This window comes from Triturus cristatus, chromosome 3_2 (genome assembly GCF_964204655.1).
Source record: "Triturus cristatus chromosome 3_2, aTriCri1.1, whole genome shotgun sequence".
Lineage (NCBI taxonomy): Eukaryota > Metazoa > Chordata > Amphibia > Caudata > Salamandridae > Triturus > Triturus cristatus.
In genome coordinates, this window is record NC_140584.1 from 1,238,752,966 (window position 1) to 1,238,780,803 (window position 27,838).

A 27,838-nucleotide genomic window follows, 5' to 3' on the forward strand; every position below is an offset into this window, starting at 1 on the left:
TTGTCTTCTGACTTTCCTCATCTGAATCAGCACTCGATTCTGAGTCATCGAAGTACTCCTTTCCAGTACCTTCACTTGGATTTGGAACTCTTAAAGTGTGGCTTGCATGTATCCAATTCTTCAAACCAATGCACTTCACAGCAGTTGTCCTGGTCAGGACCACTTGTCTTGGCCTTCCCCACCTTGGAACCAAACAATTTCTCCTTCGGTGAACCTTCACTCTCACCCAGTCCCCTGGGCTCAGATCATGGGCTGGTTTTCTCTCAAGTGTGGTGGCATCAGCTCCAACCTGGTGAAACACAGAATGAACTGCGTCAGCCAGGCCTTTACAGTAATCCAAAACCATGTCATCAGTTATAGTCATCAACTTGTTGACAGGTACAAATGCGTGTCTCATGGCTCGACCCATAATGATTTCATGTGGACTTAACCCTGTCGTTCTGTCTGGAGTAGACCTAATGGTCATCAAGACTAGAGGCAAGACATCAGGCCATTTCATACCTGTGGCTAGACACATTTTCCCTATTCTGTTTTTGATAGTACCATTCATCTGTTCCACCCCACCAGAAGCCTCTGGACGGTAAGCGCAATGCAGTTTCTGCTGTACACTCAATGCTTTACAGATTAAACTCATTATGTCATTATAGAAGTGTCCTCCTCTATCTGATTCAATGGTCACTGGGAACCCAAATCTTGGGATAAATTCCCTCAACAATAGCTTTGCTACAGTGATTCCATCATTCCTCCTGGTCGGGAATGCCTCCACCCATCTAGAGAACAAACAGACTATCACCAAAACGTATCTTAATCTGTCGACTGGGGGCATCTCAATGAAATCTACCTGCATTCTGGTAAAAGGTCCTCCTTCCCGACCTATAGTTCCTAGACTCACAACTGTTTTCTTTCCGGGATTGAATTGCTGACATATCAGGCATCTTTGACAAAGACTTTCAGCTATCAGTCTGAACTTTGCATTGTACCAAGTTTGTTGAAAGGCCCTTATCATTGCATCTCTTCCTATGTGTCCCTGTCCATGATACATCCGTGCCATGGTTGACAACATGCTATGAGGCATAAATGGTCTTCCGTCTCGATACACCCACACATGGTCTTTCTCTCTTGGGGCGCAACCTGATTTTATCCACTGCTTCATTTCCTCATCTCCTGCATCATCCTGCAGCTGCCTCACTTCTTCCCATGTTCCCACAACGTTAGTAAACATTGTAGAGCAAGAAGACATTTCTCTTTCCTTGGCCCGATTAATAGAAATTTGGTTTCTTGCACAATAATGAGCTATGTCATCCGCAAATCAGTTCCCAATGGTAATATAATCATCACCTTGGCCATGAGCTGCACATTTTACGACTGCCAATTCTTTAGGTAGCTGTATTGCCTCAAGCAATTTTCCAACCACTTCTGCATTCTTTATAGGAGTTCCACTTGAGGTCAGGAAACCTCTTTGTAACCAAATTTGGCCAAAATCGTGGACCACTCCGAAGCCATACTGGCTGTCAGTCACCACAGTCACTCTCTCATTCTTTCCAATCTTGCAAGCTTTTGTTAATGCCATCAATTCAGCTACTTGTGCGGATTTAAGTCCTTTTATATGTGATGCTTCCAAAACTTCTGAAACTGTACACACAGCATATGCAGCACTCAACAATCCCTCACTCGTTCTCAAGCATGATCCGTCCACAAACATCACAATATCACTTTCTCGCAGTGGCAAATCTCTTATATCCGGTCTTGGTTTTGTACAGTAGTCAAGCACATCCAGGCAATCATGATCAACATCTCCTCTTATCTCCACACAGTCAGCATCCGGCAATAATGTAGCTGGATTCACATTCACACATCTTTCCAGAATCACATTTGAGGCGCCTAGAATGACTTTCTCGTATTTGGTCAGTCGACTATGGGACATGAACTGTGTTCGGCTCCTTGTTAAAATGATTGCCACATCATGAGGTACAAATACTCTTAGAGGATGACCCATCACTATTCCTTCACTTTGTTCCAGACTTCTGCATGTAGCAGCTACTGCTTTCAGGCATCCTGGCAAACCCACAGCTACTGGGTCCAGTGTTGATGAGAAGTACGCAATTGGTCTTCTCAGTCTCCCATGTTTCTGGATTAGCACTGACAGTGCACATCCATTTCTCTCACTGCAGTACAATTCAAATTCTTTTTCATAGTCTGGCATACCTAGAGCAGGTGCCTCACATAGACTATTTTTCAGCTGTTTAAATGCCGCCAATTCTTCTTTGTTCAGTTCAATGGAGTCTCTCACTTCACTTTTTGTCAATTTGACCAATGGTTTGGCAATCAGGGAAAAATTGCTTATCCACTGACGACAATAGCCAACCATTCCTAGAAACATTTTTACTTCTCTTTGGGTCATTGGGACTCTCATTCCTCTGATAATTTTTGTTCTGTCTATTGTCACTTTTCTCAATCCTTTCTCAATGTTATGTCCCAAATATTGTACTTCTTTCTTGCAAAACTGTAATTTTGCTGGAGATACTTTCAATCCTCCATCTGCCAAATGATTTAACAATGCTATAGTGTCTGTCTCAAATGCTTCTCGTGTTTTCGATGCCACTAACAGGTCATCGATATACTGGACCAAGACTGAATTTTCAAGCATTTCTAGACTTTCCAGAGATTTCTTCAGCAACTGGTTGAATATTGAGGGGCTCTCTGTGTACCCCTGTGGAATTCGGCACCATGCCAAAATCCGATCTCCAAACCGAAATGCAAAAATTTGCTGGCTATCATGGTGTAAAGGAATTGAAAAGAAAGCATGGCACAAATCAATTACAGTGTACCATTCCGCATCATGAGGAATCTGATATAAAATTACTGATGGATTCGGTACTATTGGACAACATGGCACAACAATCTTGTTTATTTTCCTCAAATCTTGTACTATTCTGAACTTCCCATTCGGCTTTTTCAGTCCCATTATTGGTGAATTACAAGGACTACTCAATATTTCCCTCAATACTCCTTGCTGGATCATTTTCTCAATTAAGGGAGTTGTTCCTTCAATTATCTCTGGTGTCAACCTGTATTGTGGAATATTTGGATAGACTATTCCATCTTTCACTGAAATTTTCACTGGGTCTACATTTCTCATGAGGCCTATGTCTTCTCCGGTAAAATTCCAGACTGCTGCTTTCACTGTCTGTTTTAATTCTGGGGTTAATTCATCTGGATTGAATACTGCATAGATTCCAGGTACTTGACAATCTCGATTTGCTATAGTCATCTTATACAATGCATCTTCATCAGGGGTCTCAAAAGCTATTCTATCTGGTGTACAGAAAATAGTGCAATTCATCTTGCACAGCAGATCCCTACCTAGTAAATTTACAGGACTAGAATCGCAAACTACAAATCTGTGCATCTCGGAAAATTTCCCTATCTGGACCTGCACTGGTTCTGTAAGATATGTTCTTATCTGTGTGTTGGACACACCTACTACTTGGATTGTTTCATCCGAGAGAGGAAGATTCTTCACATCAGCTGACCTGACAGTAGATCGTGTGGCTCCAGTATGAACTAGAAAAGTAATGCTTTCACCATTAACTTTCCCATCTACAAATGGTCCTGTCTGGTCTATTTCTTGAGTTGCGCCAAGTACGCACTCTTCTTCCTCCCTTCGGCACCTTCAGAAATTTTCTTCCGAATCACTTTCATCATTTTTCAGCCAATATTGTGAAACACCGTTTCCACGCTGCGGTTTGTTTACCTGTTCTTCATTGTAGAATCCCGATTCCTTGCTAAACTTCTGGAAGTTTCTGCTTTGTGATAAAGGCGGTTTCGGCAACTGATTCTGGAGATTTGCAGCTTTCTGCTGTTGCTGCTGTTGACCACCCACCTCACTCTGCACCTGTGGATTCAATGACGAATTTTCGTTATTAGCACAAGGAGGATTCTTACACTCGGATTTCCAATGCCCTAACTGGCCGCAATTGTGGCAAGGGAACTTCTTTTTTGCTTCTTCAATATTACCCTTTCCCTTTCCTGGGCCAAATCTTGACCTATTCCCTGTATTATTTGCTTGTTCAACCAACTGGGCTTCCTGTCTTTCTGCAACTTTTACTTGTGCCCACATGGCTTTCCCCTTAAACTTTCGTTGCTTTGCCTCAATCTCGTCACTGAAGTATTTAGCATGTCTCAAAATCTCATCAATCTTTTTACTTTGCCAGTCTACCGTATGCTGCTTGATCATCTCGCTAATTTCAGGACGCAAACCATATACAAATCTATATACAAAATGGCTCAGGTCCTTTTCTCCCAAATTTTCATCTCCACAAAACTGTTTAAATGCCAATATTAGTCTTTCGTAATAGGCATGGACAGATTCTTTCAACTCCTGATGGGTTCGATCTATTTTCACCCGAACCGTTTCTTTGGGCGGTACTTTATTTTTCAAAAATACCATAACCTGCTCGTACTTTTTCATTACTTCAGGATCAGGTGCTCCTGTTTTGGGATCTCTTGGATACTCTTTTGTGGGCCAATCTATCACAATTTTAAATTCGGTCCACAAGTCTGCTGGCACTATTATGTCAAAAAGGCTATTCAGATCAATCCACAGTACCTTAGACAACTTTACAAATCTGTCTACTTGTCTGTACCGCTCAACGGGCTTTTCTCGCAATCGAGAGAAGTCATTAGTAAATGACAAAATGTCCTGTCTTGTCCATGGGACATGCACATATCCTCCTCCTGGAATCTCTTGCATAGGGTACTCTGTCACTACTTTTTCCTTTTCTCTCACTGGAAATGCTGAGAAGGTTCTGTCTAAAGCATCATCTCGTTTCCTGTGCCATCTACTCTTCTATTTATCTACATCCCCCATTTTCGCAGTATTGTGATTATGTCCTTAATCTGGCTTATTCTGCCTGCTGTGTTCATGTTGTCAATGTCTTTATCTGTAAAGTCCACTCGGTAGGGCTTTTGCAATGCTTTGAACTTGTCAATATCAATTCCCACTTCACTTGCTATTTCCCCTAACCTATCATGTAGGTTCTTTGCTCTCCAAGTGACGCTCTTACATAAAAACAGTAATTCATCATCTCGGTAACTTTTCAATTTTTCTGTTGGGATAGTTCCTACTATCAATTCTTCTAGAATCATGCGTAATTTTGCTACATCAAGGTTTTGAGATTCTTTTTCCTTCTCTTGCAGACTTTTCAACCACTCACTCAATTCATCTGATATTATCCCTAATGATTGTTCTGCGTTTGCTGGTTCTGTAATTTTCTGGGGCTCTAGTAAAGAACCTCTGGTCATTTTACTCCTTTCCATGCAATCGGAGCTCAAAAACGGGTTACTACTGTTCAAAATACTCAGCTCCTCTTCGCACATAGTACTTCTCAATGGATTCCCTCTTGTTTTTGTCATGCTTTGCTCTTGCTGAATCATCTGTCTATTGTTCACATAAGGAACAGTTAGACCATGCTCACTTTCTTTCTGTTTCTCAAAAATGGGCACAACGGGACCTATTGTTACAGGTACAGTAACCACTTCTAGATTTTTAGTCAATTCTCTAATCTTCTCTGTTAACTCTAGAGTTGTTTTTGCTAATTCTCTGGAATGTTCACCCTCAGACTGGGTTTCTGATTCTTTCTCCTTTTCCCTGAAAGGAGTTGTTCCTTTACTCTCGGGAGTCATGACTTCTGTTTTGATAATTCTCAGGGTATCTCTCATGGGAGTACCTTGATCTTCGGGTTCTTGTCTATACGGAGGCGGACTTTTGAAAAACAGGTCCTCTAGGACATCATCCTCAGACTCATTTGTTCCGCATCTATTGGTCTCTATATTATGTCGCTTCTCCAAACACTTTCTCCCTTCCATTTCCCCTACAGCTCTCACAGGGAATAGTCCTTCAGTCATGCTTGCATCACGCCACCTTCTCATTCGAACCTGATGATTTTCACGCTCATACTGTTGCCCGAACATATATCGGTATCGACCACCACTCCGCTGTTTCTCTCTCTCATGCATTTCATCCTCCCATTCAGTCAATGCCTCGAACTGCGTGGGCCTAGGTCGTGGCTCTAAAGTCATCATTCGCTCACGTAAATTTCTTAATATGGCCAGATTAAATGAACCATTTTCTGGGAAGGCTAAGACTCCGTCATCCTTAGTATATTTTACCCAATTGTCCAACCAAAGGCAAGTATGGTACCCGTATTTCGCAGCCATGAAGGATGCGGGGGTCCTTGTCGGAGGGAGTAACTGTCCTTCTCTCATCACAATCTCTTTGTCTTTTACGAACCAGCTCTTAATTCTCCCAAATAGTGACTTTTTCTTCTTTTCTGCACCGTGGCAATACATTTTCTCAATCTCCGTAACCCCTTAGTCCTTTCTACAACAGTACGATCTCCTGTCCAATCGCAGCACGGCTCACACCAACGCACCAATCCTGGAGCGTTTATGTCACTACACAGTCCTTCCAATCCCAGCGCAACTCACACTAACGCACCAATCCTGGCACGTCTACGTCACCCTGTATTGCTTCCAATCCATACGCGGCGCACACTAACACACCAATCAAGACGCTTCTGCTGCTCTGACCCACTGTCCAATCCCAGCGCGGTCTTTCTGACGTCAGCAGCCGTTGCAGCTTCTACTCCTGACTCCTGTCTCTCGTCTACTGTCTACCCCTCCTTTACAAAACCACTTCGGTAGACCTTTTACGAATTTGTTAGTTACAACATATAAACATCTCCATTGTCCACTTCGCTAGCCAAAGAATAGTAAAAAGACCTTTCTCACAAGAATTCCGTCTTTCCCGAGAGCAGCGCTTACCTCTGCCCTACTACGGAATCGTTACTTCCGTTGATAAAGTAGCACATCCCTCTACTTCACCCTTCAATCAAGCACCAATTAACTGTTTCTCCAGAATTAAGACACATGGTTGGAAACGCAATGCTCCTGAGAAATAAAACCAGAGTTTCGCAATTAACCGGAATGCCTTTTTCATTCACACAAGAAAATGTAGCACATTCACACAGAATTCTGTCTTTCCCGAGAACAGTGAACAGTCTGTCCTGCTACAGAATTATAACATACGTTAACAAAGCAGCGCTTACCTCTGCTCTGTCCTTCTAACAAGCTCAGAGAGTACCTATTACCTTTCTAGTGATAAGCGTTGTCGGAATGCCAATAGGATCCCTGGTACCTAAGACCAGACTTTCACAGGTAACCTTCGCTATCATACACACTTCTCTCACACAGAAAATACGTTTTCTAATGGCAACACAAGACGATGCTACCGAATCGAACCCAGACAATGCGACGCGCAACTTCAATTGTCACACGTTTTCCCCTGCCTACATACAGGGCAAACAATTCCGCCTTTCCCGAGAGCAGCGCTTGAATCTGCCCTACTACGGAACTGTCACCGACTTCCTACATCCCACAAGTCGTACAATACGACACATAACCCGACGCGACTCAACATATAGTATTAGTACATATATTAACACAAATCAATAATCCGTAAGCTATATACATGCAAATCATTTGATCCGGATCCTAAAACTTCACTCCTACTTCTCAGAAAACTGGTACGGCGCAAGATTCATAAATCATCAGTCTGTACAATATAACTCATACTGCGCAAATCAATTAATCACCAAACCAAAACACCTAAACCATTACTCTGCTACCAAGAAATCTGCTGCAGATCTGGTCTTACTATTCCCCTTGGTTTTCGCGGACAGGATAATTTCACAGTCACACGCACACACATACATCACACGCTGGTGGGGCCCATAACACCAACATTTATCCAAATCAACCTATCCACGCCTAGCAAGGGAAAAATACCTCTCCTGATAACTCTATTGCATTGTACACTAGACCAAACCTGCCTCAGTTGAGGTCAATCGAATCTATATGGTGCCTTAGTTTAAACCATTTCCTAATTACTATAAAAACATTTAATAATAATACATTGCAATGAAAGAATCACCCGACACTTTACTTAAATTTGTTAGGCTTTATCTAAATTCAATTTGCAAAGAAAATTCATTACAGCAATATCATCCTTTCATATTTACCTAGTCTGGCTAAGTGTTGTCCTCTAAGTCAGAACATGGTCCTCTGGAAAAATGGCTAAGTCCCAATCTATAGAGTCACCGTCCTCTCCGTCAGCATAACCTCAGGATCTTGTAATCAGCGAAAATACGAAGCCTAATGCCCTCTCTGGTCTACCTTTATTTATACCAAAATTTACATTCTTCATGTTGCAAAAATCACATTGGAGTCCTCTAATTGGTCGAGAATACATCATCCTAGTCCATTCTGAAACATTACGAAAATTTCACACCTATGTCTTGTGTCAAATATTGAAAAGAAATTAACAGTTTATTAAGAAATTCTGCAACATTTGGCGGATGTGTCTCTCCCGGAATGTATAACATTGTTTCTTGATCCATGGGGACATGTAGAGTTCATCAATTAATTTTATCAAAATGTACAACTTTTCAGAAAAGTTCCCATGGCGAAAACAGTGTCCTTTCATAGGTTCACTTCGGAAGCAATAATGTTTTGAATTTGTATCCATTTTGTACATTCAGGGTCTTTGGCAGACAGCCCGGTATGACCTTCTTTTGGTACACTGATGTCAGGTCATCTGCAGTTCGCCGCTGCTGAAACTCGCGCAGGCGCACTTGCATCTCCCCTCTCGGGTGTCAGTCAGAACACACAAACGCTCACGGAAACCATCTTAGAATGGCCAACTTAAGCAAAGAAATACAAAAACGTAATTAATACATAGAAATAATGAAAACAGTGTTAATCCCTAGCTAATACCCATATGTGTGTGCATTTATCTAGCCATTTGCGACATCCAAAGCCATTAATGCATGATTATTTAAGCGCAAAACCACAAAACTTCACATAAGCGACACTTATCGAGTAAGTGGGCCCTCACACTTAGTTCACATATTAATTTAGCCATGCAATTTTCTTTTCCCACGTGTACTTCTTCTGTTAATAGGGTTGGTTAGTTTACAATCACGTCAAACCATTAATCGTTCATTAATCACGTAGTCAGTTTAATAAAACATGCAAGAATGGAGTGGGTACAATCGTTATACCTGCTCCAGCAAAAGTTGAAAAATATTTGCATAGTTCCTTCATGAAGGACTCTCCAAATAAAGGGCCATTAGCCAGAGGACCCTCTTCTTTGGTGGATAGACTGCTGAGTTTGGGATCAATCTTCAAAAGAAGACTTTTTCTCCTTTCCTGAGAAATGTGGGCATTGGCGTTACCCAGAGTGCATATGTCCCTTTGAGCCCAGTTAGATAAAGTGTCAGGATCCACCTGAGTGCCTTCCATTTTTGCTTCTTCAGCTAAATCTGAAATCCTGGTGAGGACCCACAACATCCAAAAGATGGTCTCGACAATTGGGCCAGGCCCTGTCAACACCCTTCTTGAGGTCTTTGTCAAATTTGGTGAAAAGCATGAGCATATTGGGGTCAATAACAGGAGTGGAAGTGACATTATTAGGAAGGGAGGGACATAGGCACTCAGCATATAATTTATTATAAAATAACCTGTCAAGAGTGTGGAAAAGGTAAAAGGAAATATAATCAGCCACATGCTCCGAGGGAAACCACTGGGTAGAGTTGGGATGGTGGCTGAGGGCGGGATCAAACATAGGTTTACCAAGATGATCAAGCCAATCATCAGACACTGGGTGAGCAGCACCACTGTAAGGAGGAGAAATTTTACACCTTTTCTCCGCAGGACCATATGATGCAGGATTAGAAAATCCATCTAAATATTATTAATGATGACATCATCGTCATCGTCATCAGTGTCTTTGAGGTGGGTAACAAGTAAGGGAGAGGAAAGGAGCCCCGAAAAAGAAACATCTCAGGTGGGAGGAACTGCAGTAAGAGAAACGCCTTTTTGAGAGACACCAGAGGTGGCTGCATGTTTCTTACCTTTTTTAGAAGGTGTTTCAGAGGAAGAAAGCATTTTAGACAGGGATGCTGCTAAGGATTTTGAAACATCTAACATGGAAACAGCAACAGCTTGCTGGACAGAATCCTTGATAAGGGATTTTAAATTGTCTTTAAGTCCCTGGGAGGCTTCTTCCTCAGACATAATAAATAAATAAAAATGGGCAAAGAAAATAAATTAAACAAGTAATAGTCGCACTGTCTGTAAAAATCGGCAATCAGAGGGTTAAAAACCCAGAAAGAAAGCCAGGGGAGTGGTTTGGGCAAAGGTGCATGTGAGAGGAGTTGCTGCGTGACAAGGGGAGGCTGCCAAAGCATCTGAGGGAGACGGACGTGGCTGCACAATAAGGAACGAGATTTGAGCAGCGTGGGAGAAGCGGGCTAAAGAGCTCTCATGCCACAGAATGCAGTGAGTAAGTAAGTAAAAAAATGTATTGTATCAATTAACAAAAATTGTTACAAAAATATCTCCAATACAATATACAAAAACTTAGTTACTACAATAGACACAGTTAAATACTAAAAATCTAGTCAGTAAATTCTAAAAGAAAAAAAAGAAAATCGTCAATTTAAAAAAAAAAAAAAATAGAATAACTCGTATATCAAGTTAAGATAGCACCAGGGCATCTGTCCCCCTGAGCAAGAGCGTGACGATACAGAGAAATTCATGTGGATAGAACATTCAAAGACCTATTTAAGAAGTAAAATATAGATTCAATAAGTGTTAAGTGCGTCTTGTCGCAACATACAAATCAAGTCTAGACATGCCCGAGGTGCAGTCTTAAGATTCTTGGTTGCGAGATGCGTTATTTAGACAGACTTTTACCTTATGCACAAATTTAGCAAACCTAGCTAGTTCCATAGGTAGCTCCAGACTAAACAAGAGTGTCATAGCATCCTTACAGTTACGTGTCCCATATTTCAAAAACAATGGTCTTAAGAAAGTGCGACGTGCATGTGTTAGGCAATTGCATATACAAATCAAGTCTAGACATGCCCGAGGTGCAGTCTTAAGGTTCTAGGTTGCGAGATGCGTTATTTAGACAGACTTTTACCTTATACACAAATTTAGCAAACCTAGCTAGTTCCATAGGTAGCTCCAGACTAAACAAAAGAGTCATAGCATCCTTGCAGTTACGTGTCCCATATTTCAAAAACAATGGTCTTAAGAAAGTGCGACGTGCATGTGTTAGGCAATTGCATATACAGACCAAATGTACCATAGATTCAACATGCTGGTTACATAGTCTGCAGTTGCTAATCGTCTCTAGTGTTTTCCATTGCCTGTTGATGTCTTTTATCGGCAATACCATGAGCCTTGCTGTTAGAATTTGCCTTAAGATGGACTTATTTAGTGCAGCGTCAAGGTATGCTTGCCATTGCCAACCTTCGTAGGAGGTAATGAGGAATCCGATGTTGCTTTTAGATCTAGTCAGCTCTTTCATGTCTTCTTCCTTAGAGAGTGCCCTAACCTGCTTCTTTAGGATGGATTTTAATGTGCCTGGCAGGTGGGTTAAGTTCTGCAGTTTAGTCATATCGAGATGTAGTACAGTGCAGGCAATTTTCAGGCCATTGCTCCATGAGTTGTTAGTTTGAATGAAGATCACTTTCAGAGTTGACTTCAGAGTATTGGGGGTAGCAGCACAAACTCCTTGATAATACCGCACAAACGTTGCCCAGTGTTCATAATTTTGCTTATTCAGCCCGAATTCCAGTCGCACCAGGACATTACGTGTGTGTAATGGGATCTGGAAGATTCGCTTATATGCTCGGCAGTTAATGTGTTCAAGGCTGTTGACAAGAGCAGTTGGAAATGCTAACTGGCCATATGTAATTGAGGGCAGCAGTTTAGCCCGTATAACTTTTCTGATGGGTTTTGTTGTCGGGCTGTTTAGTTTAGCATTAAGCTTACACAAAGCAAACGTTACTGCCTTGGCCTTTGTTTTGGCTGAGGCAAGGTGAGCGGTTGGTTTCCCATTGCTCATCAGCCATACCCCTAGGAAATTATACTTGGGTACTGTTGATATCTTCAAGTTGCCCAACCTCCAGTAGTGGCCGAATTTGTTAGCATACTTACCAAATATAATTACCTTCGTTTTGCCTGCATTTGCTCTTAAATCATTCTTGTTGTTATAGCGATTTAATGCGCCCAATAACCTTTGTATGCCTACTTTTGTATGATCCAGTAATACCATGTCGTCTGCATATTGTAACAAAGGAAATTTATCAAAGCCAATTTTCGGAGATAAAAAGTTTGCGTTGAAAATTGGTTTAGCCAAATCTGCTGTATATAGGTTGAAAAGCAGAGGTGCCAATACGCAACCTTGTTTTAGGCCACGGTCTGTAAAGATCTTTTTGGTGGCCGAATTTCTTGAGGTTTTCACCCGAACCCAGGTTCCAGTATAAAGGCTAATTACTGCCTTTAAAAGGGTCTCTGGTATCCCCCAGCCATGTAATTTCTGCCACAACAGGCCGCGATTGACTCCATCAAAGGCTGCGGAGTAGTCCACAAAGCATGCAAATAAAGGAAGAGACTTTTTTTGTGTTGTTTGTTCTATCATGTAAGCCAATGTTATGATGTTATCCATTGTGGATGCTCCAGGTCTAAAGCCATTTTGGCACCTTGGAAGGATTTCGTTTTCGTTGGCCCACGTCTGGAGATCTTGTAGTAAAAGACTGGCGTATCCTTTGGCTTCAATGTCCAGAAGGGCTATCAGCCTGTAGTTTGCAGGATCCCCAGTACTGCCCTTTTTGTAGATAGGTTGTAATAGGGATCCTTTCCAAGACTCTGGGATTGTGGAGTTTGCTAAGCAGTGATGGTAGAGTGGGGTTAGTAAACTACTCCAAAAGTCGCAATCTTCTTTAAACAGTTGACCAGGTAACCCATCGGGGCCAGGTGCCCCATCTTTTCGAATACTTGTTAGAACTTTTTTCACACGTTTCCCTACAGACGTGGCGTTAAGGAAAGTCTCCATATTTGATGCAATCCTTGCCACTGCCTGTCCAGATGTGTCTTCTATGGCTGCTAGTGGAGTTTTCGGGCAGAATAGCAGAAAGGACTGTTCTTGGCTATGCACAGGTGAAAAATTTTGGCCAACACAGTATAATGTTGTTATATGGTTTATCCATGTTTCGCAAGCGATCGTATTGCACCTATCATGGCCTTGCCCAAATAGTTTGTTTATATGTGTCCAAAATTCTGCCTGTTTGTTTGATTTTAACAAGGAAAAAATATGTAGCCACTCTAGTTCTTGTTGTTTTCTTTTATTATTCCATACATTTTTCCTATGGTTTTTCTTTGCTAGAAGTTGGTTTTGATAAGTTGCATGATTTCTATTTTGCTTATAAAGCTGTGTTGCAGTTCTGAGAAGCTTTTTACTTTGCTCCACTTTTTCACATTTTTGCTGAAATTGGCGACCAGAGGTTTCTATAAAGTGAGAATGATGTTTCTTGCCTTTCAGGAGTTGATATACTTCGGAAGTTAGTTTGGTCCAGTTTGCATTAATATTGCCTGTCATGAAATGTTCGGCTGTACCATGCCATTTATTTTTCCACCACGTTAATGCTGCTGTATCTATTTTTGTCCATTTTAACCTCCTTGGCAAGACATATATTTCCTCTCCATTAGTGTTGCCCAAGGTGCTAGTGGACTGAAGGCGGGCAGTGTTTAGAGTAATAGAAATGGCGAGTGGAAAATGGTCGCTGGATGGAATGAAAGGTTTTTGTGATTCTGTTACTTGCCCAAGAAGACGATCACATATGAACATATAGTCAATTGGTGATTTAGAGTGGCCCTGTGTATCATTGCTTGGGGCCAATTTGGTTTTGGAGAACATTTGTATTGTTTTCAGACTATGTGTGTTTAAGAATGTGTTCATCGTCACTCCAGCCTTATCGAGGGGCAATGCTTCTTCTAAGTTTGTTCCAAGGTTTTTCGTATTGAAGTCTCAGACGATTATGATCCCGCAATTAGGTCGGCTACTCAGTAGTTCCTCTAGGGTATCCACTAGTAGTTTCATTTCAGTGTGTCTGGGTGCCTTTATGGGATTAAAATAGATATTCGTGAGAATAATCTTAATTGGGCATCCGTTTAGTTTCAGTCCCTGTACTAGGACTACCTGAGCCATGACCGTGTTTAATAGAGGTATTATTTCTATATTACTGCTGATCCGTGTATATATTGATAGACCCCCACTGACGGTCTTCCAAATATGTTATGCTTTCTTGCGGGCTGTTGGATTTCCGTAAAGGCTGGTATGGTCGTCGGAGTAAGCGACCAAGTTTCTTGCAAACATAACAGATCACCTGACTGCAAGAATTCAAAGGCTTCTTTATTCTGTAAAGAAGCTTTTAGCCCATGGATATTCCATGATATTATTTTTAAAGTATTGCCAAGTCTATTATTCATGTGTCCTTTACCTTGTGTGCTAGGAGCACATACGCTTTGTTTGGAGGGAGTCGGTCTGGAAATGCAGTGAAATAACGGACGCCTGAACAAATAAGGCACAAGCGCTGAAGGGAAAGCTTTACAAGAGTGTGCTAGCAGCAAACAATAATAATGAACACGTGTAATATGAGAATAAAAGGAATTTTATGGTAATGGCAGAGAAAATATACTTATCTTGACTGCTAGCAACAAGAAAAGAGGATTTGCTGTACTCTATCAGGCTCATTATTCGTCTAAACTCGTTCTAAGGATTGTTCTAATATGAGGTCATCTTTGTAGTTTCCTCTCTCAGATGTTTTGGGTTTGGGTTTATTGGCTGCTATTAATAAACAGCAAGAAAAGACTGCATCATATGATCCTCCAGTCTAATAATAAAGTCCCCTTGCCATCCTAAACCCTAACAAATTCCTTGTCACCCAAAGACCCATACCCACCCTAAACCCTAAACCCTAAACATTTCTATGGCACCCAATAACCAATACCCACACTAAACTCTTTGCCACCCTAACACCAAACAAATCCCTTACCACCCAAAAACCCATACCCACCCTAACCTTAAAAAAAATCCCTTGCCACCCAAAAAACAATGACCACTCTCAACACCAAAAATTCACTTTGCACCTAAAAACTCATACCCACCCTAAACCCTAAACTATATCTTACCTTCTAAACACCCATAACCACCAAAACCCCCCAAAATTCCCTTGCCACCCAAAAACCCATACCCAAACTAAACCAGAAAAAAATACCTTACCACTAGCGGTGTGCGGAATTTACGTAGTCGCGTTAAGTAAAATTCCGCTAAACAGTAAAATATCTGCCCGAGCACGTGGAAATTCTCGTGGGAAAATATATTGCTAACTTGCCCATGCAGTCAGTAATGGGTGTGGCCATCTTGTTTTTCACTTGTCCCGCCTGCTCGCAAAGCTTATTTCCTGTTCTGGGTCGCGTATTGCGTGCTCCGGCCAGTTCGCGATGAGTATCTCCCGTTCGGGAGCACATATTACGTGTTTGCGACGCTTTTTGCATGCTCGTGGGGAAATATTGCGCAAACTTGCCCATGCGGTCGCAATGGGCGTGGACATCATGTTTTTCACTCTATTGGTATGGTTCTGGGCCTGCTTTTCTATCCTCCCTCTATCTTTGCAATCCTTTGTTTCTGTACACTTTCTTTTATTTTATTTTTTTTCTTATATATCTATTTTCCTGATTCTATATTTTGAGGTTTTTTTCTACTTTTTGTGACTTTTTCTTGCACTTTTTCACTCTTTTTGTATAACTTGCTTTTTTCATGTATTTTACTTACTTTTCTAATTCCTCCCTTTTCTTTTCCGCACCCCCCCCCCCCCTCGGCGAGTCCCAGAACCATGGCCAAGGGCAAGGGGAAGGGCAAGGCTGCTCGCAGCAGAAGCCGCAACCGCCTTCTGCACCCACATGGGGTGCAGCCACGGGCCTTATTTAGTGAGGCGGAGGTGGCCGCACTTGTTTTTTTTGTCCAGCGCCACATCTTCTTAACCTTGGCAGCAGGCGGCAGGCCTGGGCCCGGGTACGGGTTCCGGGAGCGTCGGCAATAGTGAAGAAAAGTGCACCGAGCAGTGTCTTGCTGCTCTGGAGTCCAGCGCACCAATAATCAGCCAACGCACATATATCCTGGATCGGGAGCAAGACCTGCTGGACCTGCTAGGAGTGGAGGTCCCGGGGCTTGGTGAGTAGCTATTTAATATTACTACTTTGTGTTCTACTGCTCTATGTTATAAATTGCGAATATATATTTTTTCGAACAGCAAGAATGCTGCTGCTTAAATTGCAGGTAAAATATGTTAAAAATATTCTGTAATTGTTATGACACAGGTGCTCGGCGCTACTGATCTTACTTGTTTGCAACTTTGCGCTCGCTTAGCCTGATTATGTAAGAGTTTACATTAGAGAACTTAATGTAGGTATTGATAGAGAGACTTCCTTTGTCCTCCTGCCACGAAGAAGAGATAGTGGTGGATTGATAGGTTTAGTTACTTATTAGTTTTAATTGGTAATATTTAAGTGGTCACTACCGGTAATGCTGTGTTGAGCTCTGAGGTGTATACCACTCAGTCATCATTGTATAGTCCTACTTTTTTCTCCTAGCACCGAAATTTAATAGGGAGTATACTGTCATGTTTTCGTATCTTCTCCGCTAGGGGTTCAATGTATAAATTGAAAAGGAGGGGAGATAACAGACACCCTTGCCTCGTGCCCCGATATATATTAAAAACTCTTGAGATATTTCCATTTACTAATACTTTAGCTGTAGGGTTTTTATACAATAATTCTATTGCCCTACAACAATTCTCCCCTAAATTGGATAGCCTTAAGATTTTTTGCAGATAAAGCTAGTTTACCCAGTCAAAGGCCTTGGTCGCATCAACTGTGATAGCTGCCAGTGGTATTTTATATGTAGATGCAGGTGGTATTTGTTCCTCTGGATATGAGTAGGAGGGCAAGTGATACACTATATCTAGTCGGACTGTGGCTCAAGGATAAGGAGGTGGTATGGTGACTCAGTCCCTACATACCTATATCCTATGGTCCAAAGCATAGTTCTGTTCCTGAGCAGAATCCCTGCAACAAGACTTACTACAAAACACACAAGTAATTTTTTTTAATACTGCCTGATCGATACAGCAGATTTACTTCTGACTTTGTAGTTGTTAAGTTGTTTTCGATTGAACTGAATTGGAATTTAGGCTTATATACGAATTTTAATGTTGTTCTGGTGTCACACTACATGTGCCAAATGCACTTTTATTTAATGAGGGCAAATGCTTGTCTCAGGCTACAAAGAGTAAGCATAGTATTCCTCACAGAAACCTTTAAACCTGAGCCCATACCGTAAGATGTTCTTCCAGTGAATGCATAAGGCCTGCAAGAGCACTCAGAATACAAGTATTGACCCCCCGTAAACAGGCAACAGTTGAATAGCTCGGATAAACATAATTCTCGGATTAGAACAACATGAAGTCAAATTGTTGTGACAGCATGTTGTGAACAAATCTCTGGAAGTTTCTTGGAAATATTGTTAGCCCCTTAACACAGCTCACTATTTTTGGTAACAAACCAAATCCAAGCAATCGCCAACAGCAAGCCGCCCAATTAAGTACTTTCTGATTGTTCTCTGCAAATGAATCACTCCCCCACAGTCAGTCTCACGTGACGGGATCCAGAGTTTAAAGACTCACTCACTGCCTATCTATCATTAGCCCATCTCCTCTGGCTATTCCATCATACATATCAGCTTCCATACCTTTGTCGTCCATCATTCATCATTTAGCCTGTACTGGAAGTAAAGTTACAGCTGCTAAGTTGCACTACTTCACAGACACTACTTGTCTGTCTGGAGTCTGCACAAAGTTGTAAGTCAGTGAAACTGAGACATCATCATCTATATTAATGTTATGAGATTGAGAGTAGTGTGTGTCATCATTCAGCCCTGTTACTGTAAGTAAAGTCACAGCTGAGGTCTGCATCAGTGCATTCACCTAGCAAACCTATACATTTTTTACAGCTAGACACCAAGGGGAATCCAGGATGGGGTGACTTGTGTGTCTCTAGAATCCCTTGAAAACCTCAAACTTAGTTTTAAAAAAACACATTTTCCCCACATTTCTGTGGTGCAAAGTTCTGGGATCTGCGTGGATCCACAAAATTCCACCCACCCCACATTCCTCAAAGTCTTCAGAGAAAAATGGTACCTCACTTGTGTGGGTAAGCCTAGTGCCCGCAACAGGAAATTACCCAATTTCCCGCTCCTAAAATGGTTACCATTCTTAAATTTATTTATTTTTTTAAAACTACTCCCCACCCTTACCCCGCATAAACCCAAAATCCTGCTACAAAAAAATTTATTTTACAAAAAATTATATTATTAACATTATAATTAATATACAACACTAGCAATTGCTAAAAAAATGATTAAAATAAAATAAAGAACACTTACAACATATTAAATACCATTTCTAAAACAAATCGATCTTCTATACAACTATAATTTTAACATTAATATTTTTAATGTAGATATTTCAAACTAAATCTATTTTCTCTATTCTTGACATCGATATTACTTACCTCGATATTATGCTATCACAATATTCTTGGCAGTTCGGGCTGGACTGTTCCTATGAGGCACAGGGTCAAGACTGATTTGCATATGGCCAGGTCTTAACTGGGGTGGTATGGTGAGCAAAAGAATGATGGATTAACCCAGATCTCTTGACTGGGGGTGAATGTTTTGATTTGTTCTGCATTCCATCCATCAATTGTGTGACTTTTGCTATCACGATATTCTTGACACAAAATGAATGTCACATGATATTCTGTCTCAACACTCTGAGTACCCTCTTCAGAACACCTCTGGACACCTGTTGAAATCTGGACTTCAGAAAGTGGTCTGTACCCACTGTAACCCCAAGGGCTTGGCCTGTTCTCACTTGTTTCCAGGACTGATGAGTGATCTTCAAGGGCTACTTGGCTAACCTCCTGTTATCCTTGAGGAGCAAAAAAAGCTGCATGGAGGCCAAGTTTCTGCTAAATCCAGCTGACCAGTATCAACTGGATTTGCCCTGTTCCCTGCTGGTGGCTACTAGTAGATTGAGTGCTAACCCCTCAAGTGGTATCCAAAACTTCCTGGACCCTAGGCTGGCAAAGATTGGACGTGCCCCCCATCACGATCTACAAAGCTGAACAGTTGAAAACATTTTCAAAACAATTATAAAAGGAACCAGAGGCTACTGCTGGACCGACTCAGCTTGCTGGTTTGCTCCACTGAACGAAGCTTAACTTCTGCAAATGATTTGAAGTACACAGTTAGAAATCTTCACCAGCAGAAGGCACCAAAAATATCCAGCCTTTGAGTGACCTTCCTTTGGTGTGGATTTTGAATTTCTGCGGCTCTTAGCCCTCCTGCCAAAAGTAAATGGCTTAACCGTAACTGTTACAACAAACAAATGATGGACGGAACGCTGACAATGCAGACATTCTCCCCCAGTCAAGAGATCTGGGTTAAATCCATCGTTCTTTTGCCCACTACGCCACCCCAGTTCAGACATGGCCATATGCAAATCAGTCTTGACCCTGTGCCTCATGGGAACAGTCCAGCCCGAACTGCCAAGCCATGTCTTCCCTGGACCGGAATCAAGCATCCTAGGACCGGTTTCTGGCTATCAGCCGTCATCAGCCAGGATAGCTTGACTCCAGTGGCGTAGTGAGCACGGGTCCCACGTCTGGGAATACCCATCCCACTTAGGGCGAAAAGCGTTACAACAAACAAATGATGGACGGAATGCTGACAATGCAGACATTCTCCCCCAGTCAAGAGATCTGGGTTAAATCCATCATTCTTTTGCCCACTACGCCACCCCAGTTCAGACATGGCCATATGCAAATCAGTATTGACCCTGTGCCTCATGGGAACAGTCCAGCCCGAACTGCCAAGCCATGTCTTCCCTGGACTGGAATCAAGCATCCTAGGACCGGTTTCTGGCTATCAGCCGTCATCAGCCAGGATAGCTTGACTCCAGTGGCGTAGTGAGCACGGGTCCCACGTCTGGGAATACCCATCCCACTTAGGGCAAAAAGCGTTGCAACAAACAAACAGGCCACTGGAATCAAGCTATCCTGGCTGATGAGGGCTGAAAGCCCGAAACCGGTCCTAGGATGCTTGTTTCCAGTCCAGGGAGGACCTGGCTTGGCAGTTCGGGCTGGACTGTTCCCATGGGGCACAGGGTCAAGACTGATTTGCATATGGCTGGGTTCAAACTAGAATGGCATGGTGAGCAAAAAAACGATGGATTTAGGCCCAGATCTCTGTACTGGGGTGAATGTATGACATTGTTCTGCATTCTGTCCATCAATTGTTGTTTTTGCATTTGTCACCCCGAGTGGGAAGGGTATGCTCAGACGTGAGTCCCTTGCTCTCCATGCCACTGGAATCAAGCTATCCTGGCTGATGAGGGCTGAAAGCCTGAAACCGGTCCTAGGATGCTTGTTTCCAGTCCAGGGAGGACCTGGCTTGGCAGTTCGGGCTGGACTGTTCCCATGGGGCACAGGGTCAAGACTGATTTGCATATGGTTGGGTTCAAACTAGAATGGCATGGTGAGCAAAAAAACGATGGATTTAGGCCCAGATCTGTGTACTGGGGTGAATGTATGACATTGTTCTGCATTCTGTCCATCAATTGTTGTTTTTGCATTTGTTACCCCGAGTGGGAAGGGTATGCTCAGACGTGAGTCCCTTGCTCTCCATGCCACTGGAATCAAGCTATCCTGGCTGATGAGGGCTGAAAGCCCGAAACCGGTCCTAGGATGCTTGTTTCCAGTCCAGGGAGGACCTGGCTTGGCAGTTTGGGCTGGACTGTTCCCATGGGGCACAGGGTCAAGACTGATTTGCATATGGCTGGGTTCAAACTAGAATGGCATGGTGAGCAAAAAAACGATGGATTTAGGCCCAGATCTCTGTACTGGGGTGAATGTATGACATTGTTCTGCATTCTGTCCATCAATTGTTGTTTTTGCATTTGTCACCCCGAGTGGGAAGGGTATGCTCAGACGTGAGTCCCTTGCTCTCCATGCCACTGGAATCAAGCTATCCTGGCTGATGAGGGCTGAAAGCCCAAAACCAGTCCTAGGATGCTTGTTTCCAGTCCAGGGAGGACCTAGCTTGGCAGTTCGGGCTGGACTGTTCCCATGGGGCACAGGGTCAAGACTGATTTGCATATGGCTGGGTTCAAACTAGAATGGCATGGTGAGCAAAAAAACGATGGATTTAGGCCCAGATCTCTGTACTGGGGTGAATGTATGACATTGTTCTGCATTCTGTCCATCAATTGTTGTTTTTGCATTTGTCACCCCGAGTGGGAAGGGTATGCTCAGACGTGAGTCCCTTGCTCTCCATGCCACTGGAATCAAGCTATCCTAGCTGATGAGGGCTGAAAGCCCGAAACCGGTCCTAGGATGCTTGTTTCCAGTCCAGGGAGGACCTGGCTTGGCAGTTCGGGCTGGACTGTTCCCATGGGGCACAGGGTCAAGACTGATTTGCATATGGCTGGGTTCAAACTAGAATGGCATGGTGAGCAAAAAAACGATGGATTTAGGCCCAGATCTCTGTACTGGGGTGAATGTATGACATTGTTCTGCATTCTGTCCATCAATTGTTGTTTTTGCATTTGTCACCCCGAGTGGGAAGGGTATGCTCAGACGTGAGTCCCTTGCTCTCCATGCCACTGGAATCAAGCTATCCTGGCTGATGAGGGCTGAAAGCCCGAAACCGGTCCTAGGATGCTTGTTTCCAGTCCAGGGAGGACCTGGCTTGGCAGTTCGGGCTGGACTGTTCCCATGGGGCACAGGGTCAAGACTGATTTGCATATGGCTGGGTTCAAACTAGAATGGCATGGTGAGCAAAAAAACGATGGATTTAGGCCCAGATCTGTGTACTGTGGTGAATGTATGACATTGTTCTGCATTCTGTCCATCAATTGTTGTTTTTGAATTTGTCACCCCGAGTGGGAAGGGTATGCTCAGACGTGAGTCCCTTGCTCTCCATGCCACTGGAATCAAGCTATCCTGGCCGATGAGGGCTGAAAGCCCGAAACCGGTCCTAGAATGCTTGTTTCCAGTCCAGGGAGGACCTGGCTTGGCAGTTCGGGCTGGACTGTTCCCATGGGGCACAGGGTCAAGACTGATTTGCATATGGCTGGGTTCAAACTAGAATGGCATGGTGAGCAAAAAAACGATGGATTTAGGCCCAGATCTCTGTACTGGGGTGAATGTATGACATTGTTTTGCATTCTGTCCATCAATTGTTGTTTTTGCATTTGTCACCCCGAGTGGGAAGGGTATGCTCAGACGTGAGTCCCTTGCTCTCCATGCCACTGGAATCAAGCTATCCTGGCTGATGAGGGCTGAAAGCCCGAAACCGGTCCTAGGATGCTTGTTTCCAGTCCAGGGAGGACCTGGCTTGGCAGTTCGGGATGGACTGTTCCCATGGGGCACAGGGTCAAGACTGATTTGCATATGGCTGGGTTCAAACTAGAATGGCATGGTGAGCAAAAAAACGATGGATTTAGGACCAGATCTGTGTACTGGGGTGAATGTATGACATTGTTCTGCATTCTGTCCATCAATTGTTGTTTTTGCATTTGTCACCCCGAGTGGGAAGGGTATGCTCAGACGTGAGTCCCTTGCTCTCCATGCCACTGGAATCAAGCTATCCTGGCTGATGAAGGCTGAAAGCCCGAAACCGGTCCTAGGATGCTTGTTTCCAGTCCAGGGAGGACCTGGCTTGGCAGTTCGGGCTGGACTGTTCCCATGGGGCACAGGGTCAAGACTGATTTGCATATGGCTGGGTTCAAACTAGAATGGCATGGTGAGCAAAAAAACGATGGATTTAGGCCCAGATCTCTGTACTGGGGTGAATGTATGACATTGTTCTGCATTCTGTCCATCAATTGTTGTTTTTGCATTTGTCACCCCGAGTGGGAAGGGTATGCTCAGACGTGAGTCCCTTGCTCTCCATGCCACTGGAATCAAGCTATCCTGGCTGATGAGGGCTGAAAGCCTGAAACCGGTCCTAGGATGCTTGTTTCCAGTCCAGGGAGGACCTGGCTTGGCAGTTCGGGCTGGACTGTTCCCATGGGGCACAGGGTCAAGACTGATTTGCATATGGCTGGGTTCAAACTAGAATGGCATGGTGAGCAAAAAAACGATGGATTTAGGCCCAGATCTCTGTACTGGGGTGAATGTATGACATTGTTCTGCATTCTGTCCATCAATTGTTGTTTTTGCATTTGTCACCCCGAGTGGGAAGGGTATGCTCAGACGTGAGTCCCTTGCTCTCCATGCCACTGGAATCAAGCTATCCTGGCTGATGAGGGCTGAAAGCCCGAAACCGGTCCTAGGATGCTTGTTTCCAGTCCAGGGAGGACCTGGCTTGGCAGTTCGGGCTGGACTGTTCCCATGGGGCACAGGGTCAAGACTGATTTGCATATGGCTGGGTTCAAACTAGAATGGCATGGTGAGCAAAAAAACGATGGATTTAGGCCCAGATCTCTGTACTGGGGTGAAAGTATGACATTGTTCTGCATTCTGTCCATCAATTGTTGTTTTTGCATTTAACCGTAACTGTGTCTGATCGCTATCTGACTTCATGAAACCCATGTCGCTCATAGCTTGCTGCCTTCGCCTGCTGAGATTTTTTGCCTTCCATTCCTTAGACTGAATTAGAAAGTTACATTTTCTACTGGACTGCTCGCTTCCCTGTATCCGACCTACGCTCCGTCCCTGTTGGACGTAACTATTGACTTGGACCCGGTCTTGCACAACCAAATATCTACGGGTGTTGCTTTACATTTTTGGGCACCAGAAACAAATAAAATATTACCAAATTCTATCTACAGTTTCCTACATCATATGTTTGTCAATTTTGTGTCTATTTGCTCATTAACATGTTCTCTATTTTCATAAATTGGACTGGGGTTTTTACTGTGGTGTGTTTTCAACTCTTTCTGTACTGTTAATACACAGTTCTCCAAATGTAAGCGTGCCTGCTCTATGATACATCTACCGGAGGTTGAGCTCAGGTTTAAATTGAGCCTAAATTGACCTATTGTGTTAATATTACTAGGTGTAGACCTACACCCCTAATCGACTTTGCAATATTTGACAAGAACCAATAGAGACCTTTCAGCAGTGGTTTCAAAATAGTGTGTTTCTGAAATTCTAGACATATTCATCCTGGTGGTTTCTACAGTCTTTGTTTCTATTCTGAATTCTTTGTGAAGCCAATTCGAGATAGTAGTGAGGTGGCCCAGGTTGGACGTGCCCAGAGATCTCTTGTAAACTCATTGTTGACTTGAAAGAGAGGAAGGTTGCTTCAAAACAAGGAAAACAGCAGAGTGACACATTTGATCACAGGATAACTGGAAATAAGTTGGGGTTGTGTAATGATCACTTTTGCGCCATGTAAAGTGGCACATGCGTGATGGAAGGCTTTGAGTCAGATTTATGAAGCAATGCAAAGCTGTCCTGGGTCACTTTGAGAGGCCTCATAAATCATGAGTACGGTGATGCAGCGCAAATTGTTGTGTTGCCTTACTCTGCGGCCGGGAGGCGTTCTATGGGAGTTGTGGTGAAAATTCCCACACAACACCTATAGACTTTGACACTTCCCCAAATTTAGAAAACCATATAAACCTGGGGAAGTGGCAAGTCCAATTCCGTACACCTCCAGAGGTGAGGAGCAACGAGAAGTATGTTAATTTCTGCTCGTATTTTCTTCATGTGTGTTTCATTGTGCAGTACACATATTAAGAGGAAAACGCTTTGTAGGATTGTTTTTGCGCAGAAAAGTGCCTCTTCCTGCACCTAAACAACCCTGCATTCGATGCAGGCTCCCTTGCACCATGGTGTATGGGTGCCTACAATGGCGCCAGGCTGGTGAAATGGCACCAGCAGGGAGAAAGGACAGGAATGCACTGGTTTGCAAAAATACAGTACATTCCTGCCTTTCACTCTGAAGTAGGGCAGCCCAGAAAGGCACCTTACTATGCTGCCCTATGCCCAAATCCCATACATGAGGCCCTTTGTCTTCAAGGACATGACTGAGGAAAATTCCAGATCCCATTGTCATCTCACTGGTGGTCTTTCAGGACACGCGTCCTTCAAAAGCATCTCTTTCATTTGAACTGCAGCAAAGAAGTAAAAGAGTTGGGCAGACGGGTTTGCAGATGGACATACTGAAGGGATTGTGGAGAGATGAAAGGATGGATGACAGAAAGAAGCTGTTGGGGTTAGACTGGGGAAGAGAGATTAGACAGGAGGAGCTGAGAGCTGGACAGACTGACTGACATTAACCTTCTCTTTTCTTTTCCTCCTCAGAATCTCTGTTCCTGGATTCGAACACAGCTCATCCTTCACTCAACATCTCCGCAGATGGGAAGCGAGTCACGCGCCGCACTAGTTCAAAACGTATTATCAAGAATGAGGAGACACGTGGGCGTGTGGGTTGTGCCAGAGGAACTGTGGGCTTCACCTCTGGGAAGCATTACTGGGAGCTGACGGTGCCCACGCGCATTGCTCAAACTGATTATTTCTTATTGTGGCGCATAGGGGTGGCCACGGAGACTGCTACTATAAATAAACACATTCACCTAATGGAGCCTGAGAATGGCTTCTGGGTTTTGGAGAGCAGTTTATTCTTTTCCTCGATTCGCACCTTGCCTGGTAGACTTGCGAGCAGCCTGCCAGTAGTAAGCCCCCTTGGAGTTTACCTGGACTTCGAGGGGGGGCTGGTGTCCTTCTACAAGGCTGAGACCCAAGAACACCTCTTCACCTACACAGCCACCTTCACAGAGAAGGTCTTCCCTCTTGTTTGTATCTACTATTCTTCAAGTATTGAGCTGAATTAAATTGTAGAGGGGCAGGTCTGTCAATGTATATCTTTGATCATTTTTATAATTCACTTCCTTAGCAGAAGAAAAGCTGAAAATCATGTTCCAAACTGGTTGATGTATTTCAAGGCAGCAGTTTCCATTTGTAAAGACACAGGATTTTGGATTTGAATAACTCATGTTTGCTGGTACCTGCTGGAAGTGCATGAAACAATGTATACAATTAACATATATTTTTTTCTGCCACTTGAATCTTTAAAATAAATAATGTGCCAGTTTACAGGGCTTGCAAGTCTGTTCACATTACTCGCGCCTCACCACCAGTATTCTCAGGCCTCTCACTTTCAGTCCTACAGATCTCTTCATTTTATGCTCAACACTAAAATTTAAGGTGGTAGAACAGTGACCTGTGTCAAACACCTGCTGCATAGTCGGGTCTGTAACCTGCAGGACATAGTGGCTTCCGCGAGTTGTACTTGTAGAAACTTCCATATAGTTGAGAGATAGAATCTCATGTTGGCAGTCACACGAGACCAGCTACCAAGATCCTGCCCACTAGACAGCACTGTTTTGGGAGTGAACCCTGCAATGACGTAGGTGCTAAAATCTTCAAATGATGCCAGTAGCTGTGCCTCCCTTCCCGGCTCTGAAATGTTCTGGATGAGTCTGTGCTTCACATCACTGAGCCCTTATGGATGAGATGGGTTTATCTATTTGGGCGAGTGTACACCCTCAGAGAGGGGAAGAGCTCACCCCATCAGCATCCATCAAACATCCATTGATTCACCCTCAGTGTGAGAGAGGGGAAGAGCTCACCCCATCAGCATCCATCAAACATCCATTGATTCACCCTCAGTGTGAGAGAGGGGAAGAGCTCACCCCATCAGCATCCATCAAACATCCATTGGTTTCAGCTCTCAGTGCGAGAGAGGGGAAGAGCTCACCCTATCAGCATCCATCAAACATCCATTAATTCACCCTCAGTGCGAGAGAGGGGAGGAGCTCACCCCATCAGCATCCATCAAACATCCATTGATTTACCCTCAGTGCGAGAGAGGGGAAGAGCTCACCCCATCAGCATCCATCAAACATCCATTGGTTTCAGCTCTCAGTGCGAGAGAGGGGAAGAGCTCACCCTATCAGCATCCATCAAACATCCATTAATTCACCCTCAGTGCGAGAGAGGGGAAGAGCTCACCCCATCAGCATCCATCAAACATCCATTGATTCACCCTCAGTGCGAGAGAGGGGAAGAGCTCATCCCATCAGCATCCATCAAACATCCATTGATTTACCCTCAGTGCGAGAGAGAGGAAGATCTCACCCCATCAGCATCCATCAAACATCCATTGATTTACCCTCAGTGCGAGAGAGGGGAAGAGCTCACCCCATCAGCATACATCAAACATCCATTGATTCACCCTCAGTGTGAGAGAGGGGAAGAGCTCACCCCATCAGCATCCATCAAACATCCATTGATTTACCCTCAGTGCGAGAGAGAGGAAGAGCTCACCCCATCAGCATCCATCAAACATCCATTGATTCACCCTCAGTGCGAGAGAGGGGAAGAGCTCATCCCATCAGCATCCATCAAACATCCATTGGTTTCAGCTCTCAGTCAAGGAGGACAGAGGTTGCCCTCTTTACCAACATGTTGCCGTTTCATTGGTCTTTTGTGTGGTTCTGCTTAGGGTTTAGCGAGGGCTTCACGTCGCCACCTATCACTCTTACTGTGCACCTGGTGAAGAGAGCACAGGCAAAGGCAATGCTGGCTACGCACTCCTACACCGATGGGCCACAGGCGTCATGAGTGATATCCATTTACCGTAGGCTTTAGGGAGATTATAAATTGGTGTGCCCGGACCTTGCTGCGATTCACTTAGTTGAATCCCATTGTAATTGCACCATTCAAAGACACTTTCCGACAGCAGTTCCATGCTGTTGGAAAGAACCATCATAATCCCAACTGCAGAAACGCTGTC

At 43.6% G+C, this 27,838-nt stretch overlaps 1 protein-coding gene and 1 pseudogene across 2 annotated transcripts in view; one reads left to right on the plus strand and one right to left on the minus strand.

Annotated features, from left to right (window-relative positions):
- LOC146859557 (uncharacterized) overlaps positions 1–9,496 on the minus strand; it is a 66,910-nt pseudogene extending 57,414 nt beyond the window's left edge.
- Positions 1–26,136, plus strand: part of LOC146859555 (uncharacterized) — a 284,850-nt gene extending 258,714 nt beyond the window's left edge. For both annotated transcript variants that reach the window (XM_085650255.1, XM_085650254.1), the window contains one exon: positions 25,345–26,136. In XM_085650255.1, the coding sequence (XP_085506381.1) occupies positions 25,345–25,874 (530 nt within the window). In that variant the 3' untranslated portion in view covers positions 25,875–26,136. The remainder of the gene's footprint in view (positions 1–25,344) is intronic.
- Positions 26,137–27,838: the final 1,702 nt, after the last annotated feature.